The sequence below is a fragment of the Ptychodera flava genome, chromosome 6 (assembly GCF_041260155.1).
Source record: "Ptychodera flava strain L36383 chromosome 6, AS_Pfla_20210202, whole genome shotgun sequence".
Taxonomy (NCBI): Eukaryota; Metazoa; Hemichordata; class Enteropneusta; family Ptychoderidae; genus Ptychodera; species Ptychodera flava.
Window position 1 is genome coordinate 33632903 of NC_091933.1, and position 24616 is coordinate 33657518.

The window sequence follows — 24616 nt, forward strand, 5'->3', positions numbered from 1 at the left end:
TTACAGCGCTCAAAGGGTTAAATGTACATTTGTAACTATCGGTTAAAGTATTATGATATAAATTCTCATAACTATGAAGTTGCATTTTCCCTTTTGGAATATTCTCTGTTCAGTTTTTGAACTAGAAAGTGTCTTAATGATTTAACTCACGAGTCACTGATAGAAATTCATAATATAGTTTCCATAAGAAATATCAACAAAAGTAACTGCCCCAGAAAGTTAAATTCATAGAAGAAATTAAGCTTGAAATCCAAGGTGGTTCTACCGTACAACAAAGTTTTGTACTTAGATTTTAAAAATATGAATTAGAAAATTTTCATATCACTCATAAAATAATAAAATTTTTGCCCTGTTGCCTAGTTTGCTTTGTTATTAGTGTAAATAATGATCATATAGTATTGAAAATTCTTGTATGGTTACAGCTGTGTTTTGAAATCTATACTGTAATGGCACCTGTTGCACAGTATAAAAACAATTTTTGAGTTGTTAGTTAGGTTACTGTCTTCTTTGTTAGCACCACTGAGGTTCTGTCAAGTGATAAAAACAATCTATTCAGGTACATGAGTAGTATCATTAGATATGCTAAACTTACTTTTTTATTGCCTGTTACTTTAATAACAAAACAACTTAGATCATAGGTTTTGATAAGCTCTAATTTCTGCAGTTATAGGGAAATTGTACTCACCATTTATAACTTACTTTATGTACTTTGAATGCGTTGATTTTTCTTGCTAATAACAGTTTGGGAAGTTGTAAATTTTACAATGTGCCATGTTTAGCCATGATGAAAGCTTTTATGACCGGAATTAGTTTGTTGGTTTTTTTTATTGCGAAATTACCATCCTTTCAACAATGGGTACCGGTAGTTTTAATTCTGTTATATAAAGTAATGACATACACAATACTGCATATACTGTGTTTATCTTTGGTAACTGTGAGCCTGGCCATATATTACAGTATCTAACAAGCACACGCCCTTTCAGTGCAATGCAGTAGCTATATCAGGACAGTCAGTGCAACTGCAATACAGTAGCTATATCAAGAAGTTTCAAGGACGTTGCAAGACATAAAGATCGCATGACAGGGTAACGCACTTTTAATACTGGCTTCAGTCACTTGTAATTCCGACTTATCAATGTTGCGTGTGGTGTTTTCGACCACTGGTAGTCTAAATGTCAGCATGCCATGTATGTGATGCAATGGAGGATTTGTTTGTGTAGGCGAAAATTCTGAAGCCTGTCTTGTCCTCAGTTGAACCTTCCAATTATTTCTTGTGTAAACAAACATATTTGACCAGATTAGCGGGCAACTGTTTATATTGGTGTCAAGAGCAAAATTATTTCAAGTTGACTCAATATTTGTAATACATATCTTCTCGTAAATCACTTTTCTGTACACTTTTGTGTTAAATGTGTAAATGTGTAGCATGCTAAGCATATTTTGAACTTGATAGAGGTATTTCTTGAATAATTTTCCACATGTTTACAAGAAAACATGGCAGTCATGTACTAAAATCTTCTCTGGAGGAGTTTCTTGCTCAAGTTAGTTTTTCATGCAAAGACTATGACAGAGTCAGGGTATTTCCTACCTCAAGATTTTGATTTCACATGGAAAAGCAAAGCAAACACAGCATACCGGTACAGGGCAAACCGTCAATGTAGCTGGTATTGCCAGTAAAAATGAAAATGAACACTTTGACACTCAGAATTGTGAAATGTCCTCAAAAGTTTTATATTAAAATCAAGTTTGAAGATTTCAGTGTTCCATTCCTTTCCTTAGCACATACACTGATTGATCCCCAACCTAAACTACATGTATATCGATCAATTTTGATGATCAGATCATGTGTGATTTATGGATTGCGAACTGTCGCAAATATCTAAGTAGAAGAGTATTTATGCGCCATCAAAAGATCATTGCCAAGTAATAAACAACTAAAAAGTTGACCTTGGGGTTAAGAAGTTTGACCTTGAAAAATCCCAGCAAAGTCATACAAAAACAATTATCTTGCTTGTCACTTGAGGCACAATTGTTTTATTAAAGCTCAGATTTATTCAGTTTTATAGGTGAGTGTCAGAAGCCTGCTTTGATGTAGACTGAGACATTTGAGATTTTAATTCAAAATTGAACTTCGGATTCTGTTGTACTGTGTAAAGAGCTGTAAACATGCCATAAATGCCATCATGTTTGTGTTACTCATGTTTGAATTACAACAGTGGTATAAATTTCTCAGTTGTTTGGCAGTCCAGACTTGTTCATATATTTCAATACTAATTTAGGTATGTGACGTGTATTGTTTTAACGCTGATGCAACCGGCACCGACCACTCAATGAACATACATTTACGAGTGGTTTAGGATGATGCTGTAGGTTAGAAAATTCCAACATTGCTTAATATGGTGCTGTTTATGGCATTATTAAGATTTTTTAAAACCATTTTTGAAGGGTCGTCTTTCACATTTTTCTGTGTTTGACGTCTCAGTGCTTGATTGCTATGGAAGGACTTGCAAAATGTCGAAATCTTTGATCGTAGTAGGAATGCAAATAGATTTAGGTGTCCTACTAAGTCAGCACATTGTGTACAGCAGCTAGGTCACGCTGACCGTTCATTGGTTATTACATTCATGTCTGGCTTGTGACGCACATGTACAGTATAGAGGGTGTAGATATTTCAAACAGTCTTAGCTAATAAACAGACCACATACAGGTTATGGCTACAGTGCATTGGAAAAAAATAGTATGCCGAGCAGTTTTCAGATTTTGACAAGGGTTGAGGTTAAAACAATAACAACAAAAAAATTTCAGAGCATTTTATTGGGATAAAAAAACAGCATCTTCTGTCTGCCATGATATCATTAAGGGGGCGCTGCACCAAACACAGGGTATTTTGCTCAAAAATCACTTTTTTGCAAATATTCATTCAATTTTAATTAGTTTGTTACCCCAAGATTAAAATATTGGTTAAGGGTTCACCTTTTAGCTCGTCAAGCAGCCGTAATACATTGATACAGAAATGTTAATTCATGCAAATGTATGTAAATCACCCAATTTCCTGGCTTCTTTTTCCTCCCAATTTCAAAATTTCCACAGAATTTAACTCCACTCTGGCTGGGTCAAATTTTCTGAAATTATCACACTATGTTGTTTAAATGCAACATAACACAATGAATATTTTGTTTGGTTATAAAGTTCTTACATTTTGAATAAGAGGCATTTTAATTTTGCTAATCATTATTTTGGTCACTTGTTTTGAGTGTCAGTCTTTCAACCCATGCCATTTAGAATGAGGATTAGATAGTGCAAAATAAAATTATCATTCTTTTCTACATATACTCTTCTTTCAAATGAAGTATTACATTTCAGAAAATAGTGTCAAGTTTTTGACTTAAATTAATTTTTATCATTAACACCAAAATTGAGGTTTTTTACCCCAAAAATACACCCGCTTTATCCTTTGAGTAAACTACTGCACTTGTCACCTTTGATGAGAAATGTTGCTTTGAAAAAGGTGTGTGGGCAACATTCAACTCCTACTGTAAATACAAAGATATGATTGAAAGCATGTCAAGACTGAATTTTTTGTTGATTTTGCTGGTATGGGACATTGGTACTATAGTAGTCTATTTTATTGTGAATTCACTAATGTAGACCGTTTTTGAGTCCAAAATTTCCAGTGTATAGATCCTTTAGTGCGGCATAAGATTACATGACTCTGAGAGTACAATTCAGGGACAGCCACTGATTTTATCAAGAAAGAAAACTTAAAAAATCTTTTTATTCAGCATAATTGCTAATATTACAGTTGCTGTGACATAATGCTCAACCTGTGAATGTAAACCCTATCGCGTGGACCCGTATATAATTTGTTTATACGCCATCTTGCTGAGGGAAGAGCGTTCCATGATACTATGATAAGTGCTGTAACCTTTTTCAAGAAGGAATACCAAGCTCGTCACTAAACATATTTTTAAAAGACATTTTTGTCGAAAAACATTTCACCCGGAGGCTAAGTAACCAACAGGAAGTGAAAGTTTAGTCAGGTTGTGTGGAATGACCTGATGGGGACATAGGGGCCTGGGGGTCAACCATGTGTGTAAATGATATCTTCGCTTGTATGGACTCAGTGAAGTCTTTTGACTGCATGTGTGCTTCAAAAGCAGGCATCTTAACGTTCGAAGCTGGATGTTTCTTGCATTGATGCTGGGAAAGCGTTTTGTCATTGTCTGTTTACAGGTGAGATTCTTTTCCAGGGAGTGAATACTTAAATTGTTTATACCATCAGTTCCAGGTTAGCAGCTGATATCCTTCATGTTGTACTGTTTAAAAGTTGAACCAGTGCACAGTGTGTATCTGATTGCTTTGAACTCGTTCAGCCTCATTTGTCAATTACATCTTCACCTCATTAACTTCCCAGTGCATACATACATGAAGATCAGTGGTGCAGTGTATATTTTATCAAATACCAAAATGCATTGGACTATTGCTATTTAGTTTTCATGTCTATATAGAGGCTATTAATAGAATGTTTATGGCACTGTATGATTGCCGCATGTGTACCGGTACTTTGAAAGGATGTACGGGTGCCGATACTTTGTGTCTGTTCTTGCCATGCACTAACACGACCTCAGAAGAGCAGACTGCTGGACTATTTGTGCATGCTATGTGAAGATATAGAGTCGAATGAAGTCATTTAATTTGTATGCAGTAGAGACGTGACTCATATTTAAGTCTTCCATACTTGATAGTACATGTATAGTGTGTTCATCAGCTGCTGTTTATATCTTTCCCACATTGTACACATACAGTTTGCTGCCTTTGAACTGCTAGAGTGTAACTGAAAATGAAACAGTTGTTTCAGGAAGCCTTTTGCATTTGTCAATTGTCTCCAGACTTTCACTTTGACCTCTTTGGTTGATTCTTGTTTTGTGTTGCTATTGTTTATTTTATTTCTACTGATCATTTGAAATTATTTTCAGGAGTTTACTTAAAATGATAATGCCTGCATATCAATGTCTAGACAAAGAGGAGGGACAGTTTTTGCCAGAAACGCGGCAAAAATACATCTTGTATCTTGTACAATGTAGATTTTTCAATGAAAACATAAAGTATGTGTAAAAGAAGAAAACAAACTCTGTTATTGCTGCAACCATTAAAATGCACAATTTCCTAAACAAATAAATTAACTCATATATTCAAAGTTTAGTGATAAGAAATGTTTTAGTAAAAAATGTGTGTGTGCACATCATATTGTAATGACTAATTTAATTTACCAGTGGAGACTTCATTGGCCTAAAATCATGCACTATATTACTAAAAACAGAAAACTGCCTTCTCAACAGGGACATGAATGCAATTCCTTTCATAATCAAGTTTCAAAGAGACCAAAAGGTGACATTTTTTTGACGTGAGTACAAAAAGGTCATCAGCCACAATGTACCGGTATTTCTCTTTTGAACTTCTGATAATTTTCGATGTTCTTCTCAGGGTGGTGAGGAAACCATGGTAGATGGGAGATAATGGATGACCACACAAATGATGAAGACAGAACATTGGATCTTTTACTCCAGCTGAAGAATGACTTCGTACCCAAGGGTCTGTGTCAGGCCACTGAAGAACTGATCAGCCTCACCATGAATGGTAAGGGACCTAGGGGTCAATGTAAGGTTTATCAGTGCTGTGTATACAGTATGAGTTTTCCAATGGCCTGTAAAAGATGTTTACATGAACGACACCATCAAAGCGTTAGTTTATGCTGCCTGATCAGAATTACAGTGATCCCTTGAATGCATACCGGGGTTAGAAATGGATAAATATATAAACTAATGGATAAATAAATCAACAAAATGGATAAATAAATAAATAAACAAACAAACAACTTAATGAAAAGTTAGCAGATTAGAAATAAAACCAGACAATACAACAATAAATGAATAGAAAATGGAAAAAACAGATAGATCAATAAAAGGCCGGCGAGCACATTTTTGTGTATCCATTTCACAAGTAAGTGTTTTGACAACTCTTGGAACTTTTGAGTTCAAAGAGAAAAAAGCAAAAGTTACATGTAGAAGTTTCTGTTATATGTGTTCCTGGACCAAAACTAATGATGACATTTTTACAATTATTTGTTCTTCAAAGTTTTGTCAAAATTTGCTACAGTATTAGTGACTGGTTTTTGGCCGAGTGCAAATGAACAATAGTTGAGTTCCCCACTGTAATTTATTGCATCAGACAGTAAAGTAAACAGGCATGTCTGCCCAAACAATAAAACTCCATGGGCATTTGGTACCAGTAGTGGCAGTATACTTATCGCATGTCAAGTCACCTGTCTTCCTTTCTTGACGAATGTTTGGTAGATATTGATAAGCAATTGATTTGTGATACCGGTCACTTTGTCTAACTGTATGATTTCCTGTTGTGGTACATATGCAAAGCTTTCTCACCCATATGTACAGCTTGTGGCGTTGGAATATCTCTTTCCCCATGAATCATGATTCTTTTTATCTCTACATACAAATCATGATTTTTTTTTCGGGAAAGCAATGGCAAAGCAGAGACAAGGGTCCAGCTTGACTCTGGAACCACTGATAGTGTTACGGCCGGAAGTAAAGGAATGTTTAATACATGAGTCTATGTATCTTAAGTGTACCGGACAATCTTACTATGGGTGCTTATTTTATCAGTTTAACAATACAGCCAGTCTCTTTGACTTTCACATCAGTTACAAGAAGACAGTACTACTACAGTAGTAAAGGTTTGAATAACTGCTCAAACCAGTCTCAGTGGTGGGCTAGCTATGAGAATGATTTTGGGTTGTATGTTTCCAGCAAGGTGTTGTATGTTGTTGGCTCAGTGATTTTGTTGTATATTTTTGGCTGTGAATTATATGAGTGTCTCTGCAATGATTGTATTTCAAGTTACAATATTCTGTATGTTATTATTATATATACATGTATTATTTTGGACAACTGAGTGTATGTCTAAGACTCATAAGTGTGTTCGTTTTTGTGGCCGATTATCACAAAGTAAATGTTCTTCAATGTTCAATTCCTATGTTTACTTTTTGATTTCACTGTACTGCATATAGTATTGGTTATTAAACACACAACAACTGGTACACACTTTGTTTGGTAACTTAATATGTGGACATGTCTGCATCTGTGTACAAATGGGACAGTTAAACATTTGGACTTTCAGGTTTTAATAAATTATCAGCAAAATTTTGCAGTGGCCACTCTGTCCCACAAAGTAAAATAAACATTTACTTGAAGTTTGGCAATTGTTTAAAAACAAAATAATGTAACTTTGTCCAGGATTTTGTGTTTAATTTGATTATCAGATCGTTGAGTGTGTGGATTTGAAAGTATTGTCTTTTTTGGGTGGATGGGGATACGTAAAGGCAGTGGAGCATGTCTCATAGAAAGATTTGTGTGATAACGGACTCTAAAGGAAATCTTAACATGTAAGCCTATCAACATAATGCATAATTGTTTTGATATTTAGTCCATGCTTATTGCTAGCCGACAGTATGTATGAAATATTGTGAAAATATTTCAAAATATAATGAAAAGATTTGAAAACAGTTCAAACGAGAATAAAGTGTTTTTCTTGCATTCTTTTAGATGATTGTGTAAGGATAATGGAAGGTTATTACGCTCACCGTCTCATCGTGGAAATGATGAAAAATCTCAGATCCCATGCGGAAAATCAAAGGGTAAGCATTGAACAGGATGATTGGTATTGCTGCTGCAGGGGGTGGGGGGAGTGGTAGGGGGGTATAGAGTTAAGTGGATGTACCATTTTACATAGAACAGGTGTTCAACCATGACAGGATAAGTAACAGGTTATGGGTAAACTGCATTTATCTGTTTGTCGGTGACATGTTGATGTCACAGGTACAGTGTACCATGACTGGGTTGTTGGTGGCATGATAGGTTTATTGGTACACGCAATACATGTATACCATCACATAAGACAGCAAGAAATTCTTCTTGGTACGTTATAACTTTCGACTTCAACGATATTGATAAAGGCCTTGATGTGTCAGCTTTGAATATAATAAAAAGTTAGGTAACAACTGGCTACCGAATGGGGCTTTTGACATGTTGAATATTTAGTGACATGACGCTCAAACTCACTGCAAATGAGTATTTCGTTGACTCATCTGTGTACCTCAGATGCACGTACAACGGGTGCTATCCATGACTCGGTAGCCAAAGTCAGGGTCTACTGATAATGAAATCAGAACAAAGAAAACACAAAAGAATGTCATATAGTTCAAGATGAGAGAGTACATTGTTGCTTTTATGTTATGCTAATTTCATTGAAAATGGTTACTAACGTTACCTTTGTGTTCAAAAGATTATGATTTTCATATTCAACCAACGTAGCCTTGACTAACATTCTCCCACACTAAACCAAGCAAAGTATATAAATGAACTTTCTTTAAAAGTTGGCCACATATTAATTATTACATACAGTCGATCAAGATGTGCATGTTTGCTACTGCGCTCGGGTAAGTGTTCAACTAGTACAATTAATTTTTTTCCCCTCCTGTGTTATGTTCACCAGGTCGGCTGTCAAGCGCTCTCGAAGATGATGGACAAAAGTGATAAGTTGAAAAGTTTGATCGTACAAAGCCAGGCTCATAGGTAGGAGCATTAACATATATTGCCATGGCATGATGTACATGTACTGTATGCTCTCAGTTCAGACATTTCATCCCTGAACCCAAGTTATATCTAAGTTGAGTTGTGAAAGTATATTTATTTTATATCAGTTTAAGAGTAAAATCCTTTGAGTCACTGGTTACTGCCCTTCAAGAAGTGTTGGAAAGCTCTTGCAACTGTTTGAAACTGTCTAGCTGTGTACACCCATATGAAAGGCCAAATGGTCATACATGGTTTTTTTTTGCACCGTCAATTCATTTGGAGACTGTTTATACCCTCTCACCTGGGTCCAAACAGCCACTTACATGTACTCATGGAGCCAAACCCATGTATTCAGGCAATGATATAGTTCACAGCATTCTGCCTATCTTGGATAGAACTGACATGTACATGACAGTTGTGTACTACCGATAACATGCACACGCACTCAATATCCTTCATATCTTCAAGTGCGTCATTGATTGGCATATCGAAATTTGACTCCTTATCGCACGATTGCACAGACGTAATATCCTTGTGACAGATTCTTATTTTGACAACTTTGTGTTAGTGTTTATTGGTTTGTCTTATGTTTTATTAGGATTATGGGCTTCTGTTCAAATCTCCAATTTTGGTCAAAATATTTTCTCCCAATAAAACCAGAGACCACGGTATTTCTTTGAACTTCGGTGTGTAGTATGTCAAGGTTGTCAGGTATTTCATCATAAAATACTCCTGTGCAACATTTATCAATATGGAGGAGACAGGTTGATCGGGAGAAATTTTGGTTTGCAAGATGCGTTTTGATGAAACTTTTTACATTGGGACCGACACAGAAGCAGACAAATGCCATGACAACCAAAAGACCGAGCAGCTTAACTCAATGATTGTCAGGATAAATTTCTGGAGTTAGTGTCAAGGATCAACTGGACAATGCTACATCAGTAAACATGAAAGCCAGTATTGTTAACTCTTTGCATTTAGAGCACTGCAATTTTTCCCACCAAAATTATTGTGTGCAACATTTTACCAATTTTATGAATTTTTCTGTATTTTTTTTGGACAATTTTAGATCAAAAGAACATCACATTTTATTGGCTTCCGATTTTTATCAAAATTTTAGCAAAATTTAGAAAAAAGTTGACTGGTGTATATTTTGATATAGGCGACAAAAATTGAGTTTGACCCACTGAAGACCATGTTTGACAGTGCATGCAGTCTAGCTCACACATAATTGCATTGGAGCACATAAAGAGAAGTATTCTGAGGATACTGGTGTCTTTGCAAAATAAATATTGGTTTCATGTGGGCTTTGTTATGTAGTCACAGAATGCAATCTGCCAAATCAAATTAACTTTCATCGTATTAGCTATAGGATCAGTTCTATTTATACAGAAGCAGTCATGCATTTGAATTTATGAACGCTGCAAGGTTATGTTATTCTTTCACAAATTACAAATAATCATCATCGTGCATGGGTTGTTGATTGGAGCATTGAAGTGACATTTCATTGTAATGTAACCTGTGACAGTGCTACTGGTAAATCTTGTTATTGTATATGTTTTGCCACTGGTAACTGTGTACGGCATAAAAACTGAATCAAAACTCTGGGATACTGGGACAGTGTTTAAAAACATAAAGGCAGCATGTTGAACTGTTTTGATTTTATCACTGTGACAGAATGTTTGTCTTAAGAGTACAATGTATGTGAGTAATAGTAAGATGTGGTTTGTCGGTAAGTCTATGTGTTAGCCAAGGGGATTTTGTGTTTTCTGTTTTACACAGTGAAACAGTTGTGGTACAGGGATTTTGAAAGCTGTGTACTTCCTTGTGGTACACCTGCTGGAGTGAGCAATACTTGTACTTCAATATGACCCAGATTTTTTTGATCTTTTAGTAAGATATGACCTCGATTTTATTGACAAAAGTTTCTTCCAAGGTCAATTTTTTCTGAAAGTGCTTTGATTTGCCAACCTTGCCAGATCTATTGTTCCTCTTATACCCACTTCATTTGCATACTGTGTCATGTGTCGTGTGTCCTCAGACTTTGTCTCAAAAAAAATTGGAAATGTTTAATTAACGTTCACTGTTATCCATGGGCATCATGGACAGATCAACAACTGTGCTCCGCCAAGAAAGAGATGTTTTCTCTCCTGAGCAGTAGGTGCAATCATTATAGGAAACTTTGTCGTCTGAACTGGTTCAAAATCTTTTTAGGATAATGGATAGGTAGGATTTTTAATTGTTTCCATAGCATATACTTTCAGAATATTGAAACATGATGACCATGAAAGTTTTGTCGTCACTGCCAGTTCCTGAAACTCTCAGGTTGAAATCAGAATATTTGTGAAATGCAGCTCTCATGTATATGTATTTTTGACAATTGTACTTCATGTTAAGTTTTTTCTTAGTAAATATTGATTGGTATTTGTTTCAAAGGAGCAGTTTTTGTTTTTCAAGCTCAGTTTCAAAGTGTAGGCAATTAATCTGTGAAGCAGTTGGTGTATGGGTACATGAACCAAAAATGTTACTGTCAATTTTCTGAAAAGATTTTCTTTTGTTGTGGTTTTGAATTTTCATTGCCAAACTGTTTGAAAGCACATTGGCTAATATTTACCCAGATATATTGTGTACCAGTTTTTGTCTAGAGGGCAGTTTTTTGGGTGAAAATATTCAACTTGTACATGTAATTTTATGGTACCGTGGTTAAATACTTGTGAAATTGAATCTTCAACGTTTTTGAAATACATATAGTGTATGTCACGTAATAGAAATATCTAAAGTCATTTGTTTCTGTGGTCGTTTTCTTTTATGATGGAAGACTTTGTTAAAATGAGTCTTGCAAATTGAGGTCATCTTCAATTTTGAAGTGTCTTATTTATATTTGTGGTGTTGCTGATCTAATTCGATGCAACGTCAGAGCTTTCTATGGATATAACTTACTGTATCAACAACCTTCACTGTTCAAACAATGCAAGCAGTCATTTGTATCAGTTGCAAGGCCAAATATCATACAGCTTTCAAGTTGATATCATGCTTCAACATGCATCATTAAGTTCATATAGCTGTAGAAACGCAGCTATCTGTTGGCGGGGTAGCGGGCATCGCTATGCGGGTCAAAGGTCAACTCCGCCACGGGTCAAAGGTCAACCCCGCCATGGATAGCTGCGGGCCAACTGCGAGCGAAAGTGGGTCTATTATGATGACACAACATGTATTGGAACTTTGAACGGCAAAATAAACCAAAGTGAGCGTAATTCAATAAAATGACCTATACATGTACCTGCCTGAACTCTGATTATTGCTCATTCCCTAACTCCTTTTGTGAACAAAATTTCTGGTTCGTTTACATAATTTGGCTGATTTTTCCAAGGAGTACTCAAGATTTTCACTCCAGCAGCTAACTTTGACTTCTATTGATATGCTAATAAGGATCTGACCGGCCGAACGTTCACGTTCGAAGAGCGACGTCCTTATTAGCAACAGTTTGTCGGACTTTCAAATTTCAACAATTCTTTTCTGATCTACCACTTGTGGGGGCTCATTTCAAAGCTCTTGGAGAAGGAAAAACTTTCACTGTCTTAGTTTTTTCAAAATCCAAAATTTAATTTCCCCCATAGAGTTGACACAAGGATGGCAGCCATTTATCACAAAATGTTGGATAATTTGTTTCGCTAGTTTGCAGGGTGACCCCAGATATTTATTGTTGATTTGGTAAGAGAATGGTTGAAAGTTTCATTTAGGAAAGTTTGAGCAAAAGTTTTAAGGCTTTCATTTTCGAGCCGCATACTACCTTAATGCTTGATTTAAAGTTTTCCAATACATGAAAGTCCAGATAAAGTATAAAGTAAATGACAACTTAAAAAACACTGGAACTTAAGACAGTTTCTTTAAATGCAAGATTTTGTTCTGTACATTATGTGAACCACAAATTCTATGTCTACTACCAAAGCATGGTGAAATACCTTGTAAATTTTGACATTGAATATATATGTTCCATTTGACATAACTGTGTCCACAAAGGCATCTGTTGGATTTCAACATGTGTTATTGAGTTTACCAATAACATATTGTTGATCAATGGAACAACATGAAATACTGAAAAAAATTGTCTATGAGAACAATTATTCTTCAAGAATTCACTGAAAGATTGATCATTTTTTGTTTGATATATATGTATCTGGCTCTGCATAGTTCTATAATTTCGTTTTTGAAAATATATATAGCATAAAATTATACAGTGATCTCATATTCTGAAATAATACCATCCAAAGTGCACATCAACAATGTTTATAACGTGACTTTGCCTTAGTCATAATCTGTTTAAGAACACTGAATCATTAAATTTTTGTCATACTGAAAACAATGTAGGGCATGAAGCTCTGTGAACCGAATATTCCAGGATCTCATATGAAGGCCAGAGTTGAGATATGTCTTGTTAACTTTGTGTCTGGTATGTAAAAGGGCATCTTAAGTTATCCAAGATGACTGCATTCCAGCCAGGCCTGCCCGCAGTGATTGTACGTGAATTAGCTTCAGGCAAGGCCTAGTGATCAAACCATTAAACTGTGTGCATTTGTGTTATGCGTACCAGAGAGTTTTATTAACAGGAAGCGTTTTTTAGTCCCCACGGACACCGTCCGGGGGACTTATAGGTTTGGTCATGTCCGTGCGTGCGTGCGTGCGTGCGTGCGTCCGTCCGTTCACGCAGATATCTCAGAGATGCAAAGAGCAATTTCATTCAAACTTGGTACAAGGATTCTGTGCTCTCCCTGGCCTTTCGAAATTGTTAGTAAATTTACGAATTGGGTTCAAAAAATATTAGTAAGCAGAAATTTTGTTATTCTGAACCCACCAACTTTCAACAAGCACTTCTGGTACTCAATAGATGATTTTAAGGGGATAGAAATGATGAATGATTTCATTATAGACAAAAGAAAATGAAAAATCCCTTTTTAGTTTTTTTGACAATGAACACTCATAGTTTGATACGCATTTTCAAAAGATTTATTGAATAACACAGTACATCATGGGTCATGAATGCTTGTAACATCGAAATGTCTTCCTGGTCTCAATAAAGTGTGTAATTTTGGTCAACGGCCAATGAATGTTATTCAATTACTCTATCTTTATTACACAACATAACATGTTCAAGTATATTGTGACACAAATCATAACTCCCTTTGTGTGTGTACTCAGTGGTTGATGATTATATATATTAATTTATGAAGCGGTCATTAATATTATCAAATATTATCAGTGTTTGCACAAGTTTTAGATGCTAGAAAATCTGTCCCCTGTTTTTCATATTTGGAAAGCTCTGTTACTTTGAAAGTATGCACGTCATCCATAGGTACTAGGTGGTGCCACTTATATAGCTGCAGTCATTATGCCATGTTCATCTCTAAAATTCTTTTTAAACAACCACTGATCAGAACATCTGGCAGTCTGTGGTTTCGCACAAATTTTGTCTCATTATAACTGCAAATTTAAGTACGCAAACTGAGACTGGTGATCCTGCTAATGTTTTCTTAGAGACAGTTACACTTTTAAAACGCTGCAGATGATCGTCATTTATTTTTTTGTCTGGATAAACTTTTTGGTCATGGGACTGTGCACAGCATTTTCTCTGGATCATAGAAAACTATCAGTATTCATAACATTTGCTGAGACAGTTTTTTGTAAAATATTTTGAAGGAAACCTATTAAAATTGGCAAGCTGACTGAAAAATTCAATTTGCAGATCGTCAAATGACAAATCTATGACATCTAAGATTTCCGGCTCGCTTCCACCTCCATGCACAGAAAAACACTTTGCAGTACATGTTCAACCATGCGCGGTCCGGACTGCAGTTCTGCTGTAGTTCGACTGTCTTTCAGGCTGACTGTTCTTGATCTCTTCTAGCTCGGCGGTTTCATTGTTTCGTATTTTTTTCATATCAATTGCCGTTTTTATGCCCAACTTTCTTTCCCAACTGGATACTATCAATCCAAAGTATTTGTAACTGCCCGCTTCCCTCGATCCGCTTCAACAGTCCATTCGGAAAGTTGACAGCATGTGAGTGTTTGGGTGTCTCGAAACTACCGTAATGAGGTGGTATGGTAATGCATGACACACCACTATGAGATTACAAGACCCGGGGATCTTGAAACCTTTTCGCGCATGCTCATGTTATCACAGGTCAAAGTCCAAAGCCAGCTATCACCATGTGTCGATGCGCCGATGATAGGGCAGCGTAGGTTTTGAAAGACGAGATATGACAGTATTTCCCCGGAATTCACAATCTTGACCGAAAATCAGGCTTCAAAAATAACAAAATCGTTCGTAAATGGCCGATCGGGCATTCATTTTTTTTTCGTAAATTTTCATTTTTGTTCGTAATTTACGAAAGTTACGAGCGACAGCGAGAGCACAGGGATTACTTCATATGTCATACAGATGCACGTCGATTTGTTTTGTGATACGATCCAATATGGTCGCCAGGCGGCCATTTTATTACGATTTTTTCATGTAAAGAGCCATAACTCAGACATGTTTCAACCGATTTTATTCAAAGTTGGTACAAGGACATTGACCAATGTCATAGATATGTACATTGATTTTTTGTGTGATACGATCCAATATGGCCGCCAGGCGGCCATTTTATTACGATTTTTTCATGTATACAGCCATAACTCAGACATGTTTCAACCGATTTTATTCAAAATTGGTACAAGGACATTGACCAATGTCATAGATATGTACATTGATTTTTGTGTGATACGATCCAATATGGCCGCCAGGCGGCCATTTTATTACGATTTTTTCATGTAAAGAGCCATAACTCAGACATGTTTCAACCGATTTTATTCAAAGTTGGTACAAGGACATTGACCAATGTCATACATATGTACGTCGATTTGTTTTGTGATACGATCCAATATGGCCGCCAGGCGGCCATTTTATTACGATTTTTTCATGTATAGAGCCATAACTCAGACATGTTTCAACCGATTTTATTCAAAATTGGTACAAGGACATTGACCAATGTCATAGATATGTACATTGATTTGTTTTGTGATATGATCCAATATGGCCGCCAGGCGGCCATTTTATTACGATTTTTTCATGTATAGAGCCATAACTCAGACATTTTTCAACCGATTTTATTCAAAGTTGGTACAAGGACATTGACCAATGTCATAGATAGGCACGTTGATTTTTTTGGTGATACGATCCAATATGGCCGCCAGGCGGCCATTTTATTACGATTTTTTCATGTAAGGAGCCATAACTCAGGCATATCTCAACCCATTTTATTCAAAGTTGGTACAAGGACATTGACCCATGTCATACATATGTACATCGATTTGTTTTGTGATACGATAAAATATGGCTGCCAGGCAGCCATTTTATTACGATGTTTCATGTACAGAGCCATAATACTCAGACATGTATCAAGCGAATTTATTCAAAGTTGGTACAAGGAGATTGACTAATGTCTACATATGCATGTCAATTTGTTATGTGATACAATCCAATATGGCTGCCGTGCGGCCATTTTGTTACGATTTTTTCATGTACAGAGCCATAATTCTCAGGTATATCTCAACCGATTTTATTCAAAGTTGGTACAAGGACATTAACCTATGTCATACATATGTAGGTCAATTTGCTTCATGATATGATCCAATATGGCTGCATGGCAGCCATTTTGTTACAATTTTTTCATGTCCTTTGCCAAAACTTGGGCACATCTCAACTGATTTTATTCACGGATTTTATTGAAACATAGTGCAAGGACATTGACCTATGTCATACATATGCACATTGATTTGTTTTGTGATACAATCCAATATGGCCGCAGTGGTGCCATTTTTTTTTCTGAATTTTTCATGTCTGGAACCATAACTCAGACTTGTATCAAGCGAATTTATTCAAAGTTGGTACAAGGACATTGACTTATTTATACATATGTATGTCGATTTGTTTCACGAGATGGTCCAATATGGCCACATGGTAGCAATTTTGTTATGGTTGTTTCATGTCGAGAGCCATAACTCTGGCAAGTCTCAACTGATGTTATTCGAAATTGGTACATGGACTTTGACTTATGTTATACATATACGTGTTGATTTTTAAATAGTGAGATCAAATATCGCTGCATGGCTGTGATTTTGTTACAATTTTCGAATGTACAGAGCCATAACTCAGACATATTTCCACCAGTATCATTCAAAGTTGGTACAAGGACATTGACCTATTTCATACATACGCTCGTCAATTTCTTTCACATCATGTAGCAGTAACATGTCAATTATTGAAGTTTCGTAAGTAGGCTGATATGTCAAGAAATACTGCATCAAATTCATGAAATTTTGTACAGATGTTAAGCTCACATTGCTTTAACATTGAAAAAGGCATTTATCAGTGTCATTTTCATTAATTTTTAATTGCATAAGTAATGAACTTTCCTAATTAGAGTGATATAGCCACAAATTAATACAACGTCAAATTTGATGAACCTTGATACAGATGTTGATCTCATAGTGTTGTAGATACTGCATCAAGAAATATGGTAACATTGAAAATCTGTTAAGTGTTAGGATTGTATGCAAAAGTGTTTTACAACATCCTGTTGATTAATTCCTAGTTGACTCATTTTATGAACTTTAGGATGGTTGCCTACATTGGTTTTATGTTTTCATCACCATGGAACTCATTCTTGGCCATTGAGCACCATCTGTATCGCAGTATTTTTATCACAGACCTAATTAATGAAGATGACTCTATCCTCTCTGAGGACATGTAATCAAGTACCCATTAACAAGTGGGGACTGTGTCATCAACGATGACTTTTTTATTCAGGAAACCAACAAATTATTATCTTACCACAACAGGGTAATACAGGATTTACGTATCGCAACCACAACACCCTGTTTGTAATACTTGTGGTTAATCACAACTTTGTGCAACATGTCTGGCATCCACTGGTTAGCCTTTGGGCAAGAATTGAAATGCAATCCAATTTTTTACATGAAGTATCTGGCATTAGGTAACTTATTAAAGGGCCAGTAGCTGTAAATTTTGATGATTTAATTCGCTGTTTTAGTTTTTAATGTCAATTACAGTTTCTTGTTCTACTTTCCAAAGCATCTTAAGATATATACAGTATTCAGCCTTTTTTGCCTGGGATCTCGACTTCATGTTTTGGCCTTCATCCATACTCCGAAGGTCAAAAGATGAAGTCAAGATCCTAGACAATCAGCTTGTCAGCTCAGCTTGTATGTTTGTCTCGTGCATTAATATTGTGGACAAGTGGATTCTGGTCTGAACTTGAATTCAAATGTAAACATTAATGATACATTTTACTTGTTGACCAGCCAAACAGTTAGAACTTGCAGTTGAAATAGAAAACAAAAGTGGTTTTTAAACAAATCGTGAAAAGTTAAGGCTGCTGGCCCTTTAAGGCAATAAAGTTGGATGAAATGTAGCCTAGTACATACTTACACTGCACTGTGTAACAATAAAAAACGTTGTTTCAGCTCAATGTTAAGCCCGTTCAACTGTGGTAGCCCCAGGCTATGTAGATAATGTTTCTATTTCTAAAAACAAGGTCAAGACTGTTTATTGAACTTCACAATCTTCTCAGGGACATCTCAGTCTCATTGATATAGAGTCTAGACGTCTGGGATTTCTCTGCACACAAGAACCATGGTGTACTCTCTTTGTATTTTCTCTGCATGGCCAGTGAATAAATGAACTCTGAGGGGCCAGCAAACATGTATACTGAGTCTTTCATCAAATATATTCTATGATCTGAAGAAGTACATGTAATGAGCAGTTACATGTAGCCTTATTAGTCCCCACGGACACCGTCCGGGGGGACTTATAGGTTTGGTCATGTCCGTTGCGTGCGTCCGTGCGTGCGTGTGTGCGTCCGTCCGTGCGTCCGTCCGTTCACGCAGATATCTCAGAGATGCCAAGGTCAATTTCTTTCAAACTTTGCACAAGGATAGTACCCTACCCCATACAGATGCACGTCGATTTGTTTCACAATGCGATCAAATTTGGCCGTGTTAGAGGACTTTTTAGTTTTCACCTCCATAGACTCCCATGTATAAGGCAGTGTCCATAGACTCCCATGTATAAGGCAGTCCATAGACTCCCATGTATAAGGCAGTCCATAGACTCCCATGTATAAGGCAGTCCATAGACTCCCATGTATAAGGCAGTCCATAGACTCCCATGTATAAGGCAGTCCATAGACTCCCATGTATAAGGCCGAGAAAAATAAAAATTTAGTTTCTCATCGTATTCATATTGCAAAAAGGATGCAGTGACACAGTTTTCAGTCCCAACGGATGAAGTCCAGGGGGCTAATAGATTGGGTCATGTCCGTCCATGAGTCCATCCGTGAGTCCATCCTTTCACGCAGATATCTCAGATATTTTGACAAAATGTCACGTGACCTCGGTCACCTTTGACCTCAAATATACATATTTGTCCATAACTCAGGAACCACAAGTGGTACACCCTTCATATATGGTATGATGGCACAGCTTATGACGCCACATATTGTACCTCATTAATTATGCACATATCTAATTTTGAGCAAGCCAATAGAGCTAGACGTCTGATTTTTGGTATGTAGGGATAACTAAGCAATAAAATTTTTTTGACAAAATGTCACATGACCTCGGTGACCTTTGACCTCAAATATACATATTTGTCCATAACTCAGTAACCACAAGTGCTACACCCTTCATGTATGGTATGATGGGACACTTTATGATGCCACATATTGTACATCATTAATTATGTGCATATCTAATTTTGAGCGAGCCAATATAGCTAGAGGTCTGATTTTTGGTATATAGGGATAACTTAGCACTACAATTTTTTTGACAAAATGTCATGTGACCTTGGTGACCTTTGACCTCAAATATACATATTTGTCCATAACTCAGTAACCACAAGTGCTACACCCTTCATATATGGTATGATTGGACAGCTTATGACGCCACATATTGTACCTCATCAATTATGTGCATATCTAATTTTGAGCGAGCCAATAGAGCTAGAGGTCTGATTTTTGGTATATAGGGATAACTTAGCAATACAATTTTTTGACAAAATGTCATGTGACCTCGGTGACCTTTGACCTCAAATATACATATTTGTCCATAACTCAGTAACCACAAGTGCTACACCCTTCATATATGGTATGATGGGACACCTTATGACGCCACATATTGTACCTCATTAATTATGTGCATATCTAATTTTGAGCGAGTCAATAGAGCTAGAGGTCTGATTTTTGGTATATAGGGATAACTTAGCAATACAATTATTGTTACAAAATGTCACATGACCTCGATGATCTTGACCTCAAATATACATATTTGTCCATAACTCAGTAACCACAAGTGGTACACCCTTCATATATGGTATGATGGGAGACCTTATGATGCTTCATACTGTACCTCATTAATTATGCATATATCTAATTCTGAGCAAACCCATAGAGCTGGATGTCTGTCATACATATGCACATAGATTTGTTCTGTGATAGGATCCAATAAGGCCGCCATGTGGCCATTTTATTACGATTCTTTCATGTCCTGAACTACAGCTCAGACATGTATCAAGCAAATTTATTCAAAAGTATTTTTATCACAGACCTAATGAAGAGGCCTCTATCCTCTCTGAGGACCTGTAATCAAAGTACCCATTAACAAGTGGGGACTGTGTCATCAACGATGACTTATCTTTCTGTGGATTAATTGGTGTTAATACTAGTGTATGCATCAATTGTATTATACATTCTACTTTCCAAATTTTGTATATATTCTATTTTTTGTGGATAATTTCTACATGTGAATTGTAAATTTATGTCCTAGGCCAAATTAATCTGTGAATAATCCGGTGTGTATGAGTTTTAGCACAGCATTCGACAATTTTCCCCATCTTTGTCTCCCAACCAACCCGCCAAAGTAATCCAATGGTTTATCCCCAGGCTGGCAAAGCAGTGCAGACAACATCATGTCAATGACCTAGAAGTTGATGACCTTGTCTAGGGCTCTTTTGTGTGCACTTCACGCTTTGCTTGGCAAGCGGAGTATCGTGTTCTCATTTAAATACGGCTGCATAGCATACTGTATATAATAGAGTACAGTTGCCAGTGTGTACAGGTAAACCCATCGCTGCATCGCTGCTCACAGCTTCCGTGGTTTAACAGAAATGGGTAGGATTTTCTGTTTGTCTGTTTGCTGAATTGTTTATAGAAATACTTTCTGAACTGTTGTAACATATTGCAAAGGAAGGAGTTGCACGTCTGCAGTACACAACTGTTAGAATGTTTGCATTGAAATTGTTCCGTTCTGAGTTAGTGATCAATACACACACAATGCTTGCATATTTCCTATTGTAATATTTTTGATCAGTTAAATTCAGCTGCTTCCTAAGATGCTGAATACATAATTTGCAAAAAAAACCTGAAAATGTTACAAATGTTCGAATGGAGCAAATTCAAAAGGCTCTCTATTAAAATCTATCTATTGTGTATCTGTGGTAAACTAGTAGATGGTGTCCCGGGGATGGTGTGTTATCAGTTTACATGGTATCAAGTAATGCTGTGGTCAGTTAACAGTATGATGCCATTCCTATTGTGTAGAGCTAGCTGTCATCATCATTGACAGCTTGTAAATTTGAAAACACAAGCAATACGTAAATTAAATATTTTCTAGTCAAACATTTTATGTCGCATGAATTCTCAAAAATTTGGCATAATCCAAAGTTTGGTTAAGCGTAAGGTACAAAACATCTGTATTCCTATTTTTTTCACATCAATATCAATTAGGCAAATTTGCATGTATAGTCCCGTGACCAACCGTGGACAGCAGCCTGTCTGATGGAATTACATAATACACAATTAGCATTTTTTCATCGCCAACGTAGCCATAGGAATTGATTTTTGTTCTCCAGTGTGTGGATTATTTTTTGGATGTTTTCTGCAAGTATTTGATTCTGCATCGGTCTGCTCTCTCCTTGGTGTAAACCGTAAGCATCCCTTCAACTTTGAATATTGTTGCGGATTTTGAAAGGTGTGTGTCACAGATGTCATGTGCCTGATGTGTTCAGTCAGATACCTACAGAGTGAGAAAAATACACTCACGCTGAACTCTTATTTAATTGAATCGTAAATTTTTGCAGATGATACTTTCAGATGTTGCTCCAGTCATTAGAATTAATGCTGAAACAATTGTACCTCTCTCAAAGCTAAAAACAAACCAGGTAGAAAGTGTTTTTGCAGTGAAATTCACTTCTCATATGCAAAAAACAATACTGACATATACATGCAGCTTTGCATATACAATGAATGCATTCCATTTGGTTGGAGGGCTTGCCAGTAGGTTCTGTAGGAAAATACTGACTTGTATGAAGAGTGCAGATGATTATGACTGTACATGTATGATATGATCTATATTCTGACATGTGTCTGTCAATATCATTTTTTTTTTTTTTTGGGGGGGGGGGGGAGATGTTCTGTAATTGTGCTTTGATGTTGCAAAATTTGATACAGCATGCACTATGCAGTTTTACAAATTATAGAAAAGTGAGCTGTTGCCACTATGATAGGATTTGGGTAAGATACATGTATTCTGTGCACATTAGATTTTCCACCAATGCAAGTTACAATATGTATGTGGAAAAATGTGCAAAAAAGTATTCAGGACAGATTGTAGCACATATGTTCCAGTCATGGTCAGCTGTTTTACTCTTGCCTGTTTTTGGGCAGTTCTGTTCGGTAACTAATTTTGCATAGAAAAAAAATTCAATTTAAGCCTAGACTAAACGTATGGCTTCATGAAGATATGTATAACTTTCTGCGTAAAATAATGTATAAAGAAGCCATGTGCTAGGAAGGGAGAAATGGTATCATTGTGTTACAAGGTGATAACCAATTACTTTGTCTGGCTGCTTTACCCAAGGCTATCACAGGCAACAATTACATTTGATATCTTGTAAAAAATACCCACTCCCTCTGGCGATGTCAAGATGTTTGTTTGAGATTTAATTTTCCGTAAACGCCTTGGTTCCAGTGTGTGTGAAAAATAATCTAAAGAAATGTGATGAATGAGTATTAGCGACTTTTTAATTTTTTTCAGATATGTTATGCAAGCATTGGACGACCACATGGAAGATGCATCGGTCATTGCAGCTGCCATGGAAACCATAGCGTATCTTGCAAGTGCTGGTAGGTGATATTTTCATCTGTAGGGTGTGATGAGCTAGCTACCCTGATAACTCATCAGTGTTTTAATGGCTGCCTTCAAGCCACAGTTAGCTTTATTGATTCAATTTTAATTAGCATATACAGGTGACAGTAACTGAAGCAATAACAATGGGCAGATTAGCTGATGAAGCAGAAAATAGACAATAGACAAGGACAACAATTCTCTAAATGCCATTGGTTCTGTCTTTTAACTGACCTGATACTTAATATTTTATTAAGAGTTGTGCTATATGTGGCTGTGTTGTGTCCTTGAATTATGTCTTCTCTGGTATGTTTCTGTCCGAAATGCTATGGTAAGATTGAAACAACTTTCACTTTGAAATTCATTGTACCGTTTGGTTTCTAAGTACACTGTATGACATACTGCTATATTACTTGTCATTAAGTCCATTACACAGTCACCTGGTAAATTATGAATATGCATTTACAGATATCAGATTTCAGCTGTATACAACTGATTTCCACGCCTTGGTAATTTTATGCTCTCATCTATTTTCCATTGCCTTTAATATAATACACATATGGTTACAAGTACAGTGTATATCACATGGTGTAGATGCGTGATGTAAGTGTTAAAGGAAGAAGCTGTAGAGCTTCAGTTTTGAATCCTGAGGAGTGTTATGTACAAGCTAGTGCATGTGTTCTGTCTTAAACCTTTGAGTGCTGTAATTGTTCCCACCAAAATTTTAGTGCAACACTTTTAGCTACTATAGACTATAGTCTATAGAAGCTATTGGGATGGGTATCCATTCGGCGTCCATCGTCAGTCTGTATGTATGTATGTATGTATGTATGTATGTATGTATGTATGTATGTATGTATGTATGTATGTATGTATGTATGTCCGTTTGTGAGGCGTCCGTCCACTCAAATATCTTGAGAACTGCAGTACTTACAGATTTGATATTTGTTGTGTAGATGAAAAATATGATTTTGAGAAACTATTTTTTTTAATTTTTTGATAATGTTGATAATGGGCAAATTAATGCCAAACAAAAGGTGTTTTTGGTAAAAAGTGTTCTTCTTCATAACCGCTGATCTGACAGCTTTGTTATTTGGTAGACAGGTCCCTAGGGATAACCCAATTTAGATTTGTTCAAATTGTGATGAAATATGCAAATGTATATTTTTAAGGAATTTTTTGTCATTTTTGGTCAAAATTTGACTTATATTGTATGTAATTGTTGTACTGTATAAACCCTATCAATTCAACCAGAAAAAAATAATTAATATGATTTTAAATAATAATAATTGAATTAATTAGGAAATCATCAAAGCCAAAATAATTTTAGTGTGGAATTATCAGAAAGTTCAATTTTTTTTAATTTTCATAGTGAAATGCTTACCATCTTGGAGGATTAAAACATGTAAAGGCAACTTTCCTGAATCCCAACTTGATATATTCTGAACCTACATTTATGTTATCGAAAAGAAATTGCTCGTAATGGTTTGTCATGATAGGGTGGTCAAATAAATAGAGATAGAGAAAGGTCTAATTTCCATTTATAGTTGACTTGGTAAGGATAAAATAAGATTACTTTTTGAGGAAAAAGATAGAGTGGTCAATTAAAAGAGTGGTCAAAGTGATAGGGTTTTTATGGTAAAGCTGGGCTGTAAGATTCCTCATGTGCTATTTATGGCAATTATGCAATCTGTGTAAACAGTGCAATGAAAGTGTAACATGATTCCTTA

At 36.1% G+C, this 24616-nt stretch overlaps 1 protein-coding gene across 10 annotated transcripts in view; it reads left to right on the top strand.

Moving 5' to 3' along the window:
* LOC139135562 (leucine-rich repeat serine/threonine-protein kinase 2-like) overlaps nt 1-24616 on the top strand; it is an 88837-nt gene that overhangs the window by 15571 nt on the left and 48650 nt on the right. For 7 of the 10 annotated variants that reach the window (XM_070703011.1, XM_070703010.1, XM_070703016.1 and 4 more), the window contains 4 exons: nt 5485-5637; nt 7620-7711; nt 8569-8648; nt 22797-22885. In XM_070703011.1, the coding sequence (XP_070559112.1) occupies nt 5517-5637; nt 7620-7711; nt 8569-8648; nt 22797-22885 (382 nt within the window). In that variant the 5' untranslated portion in view covers nt 5485-5516. Of the gene's footprint in view, nt 1-4152; nt 4234-5484; nt 5638-7619; nt 7712-8568; nt 8649-10706; nt 10875-21556; nt 21688-22796; nt 22886-24616 lie in introns of those variants that run through there. The other 3 variants (XM_070703013.1, XM_070703019.1, XM_070703020.1) reach the window with 3 other exon arrangements.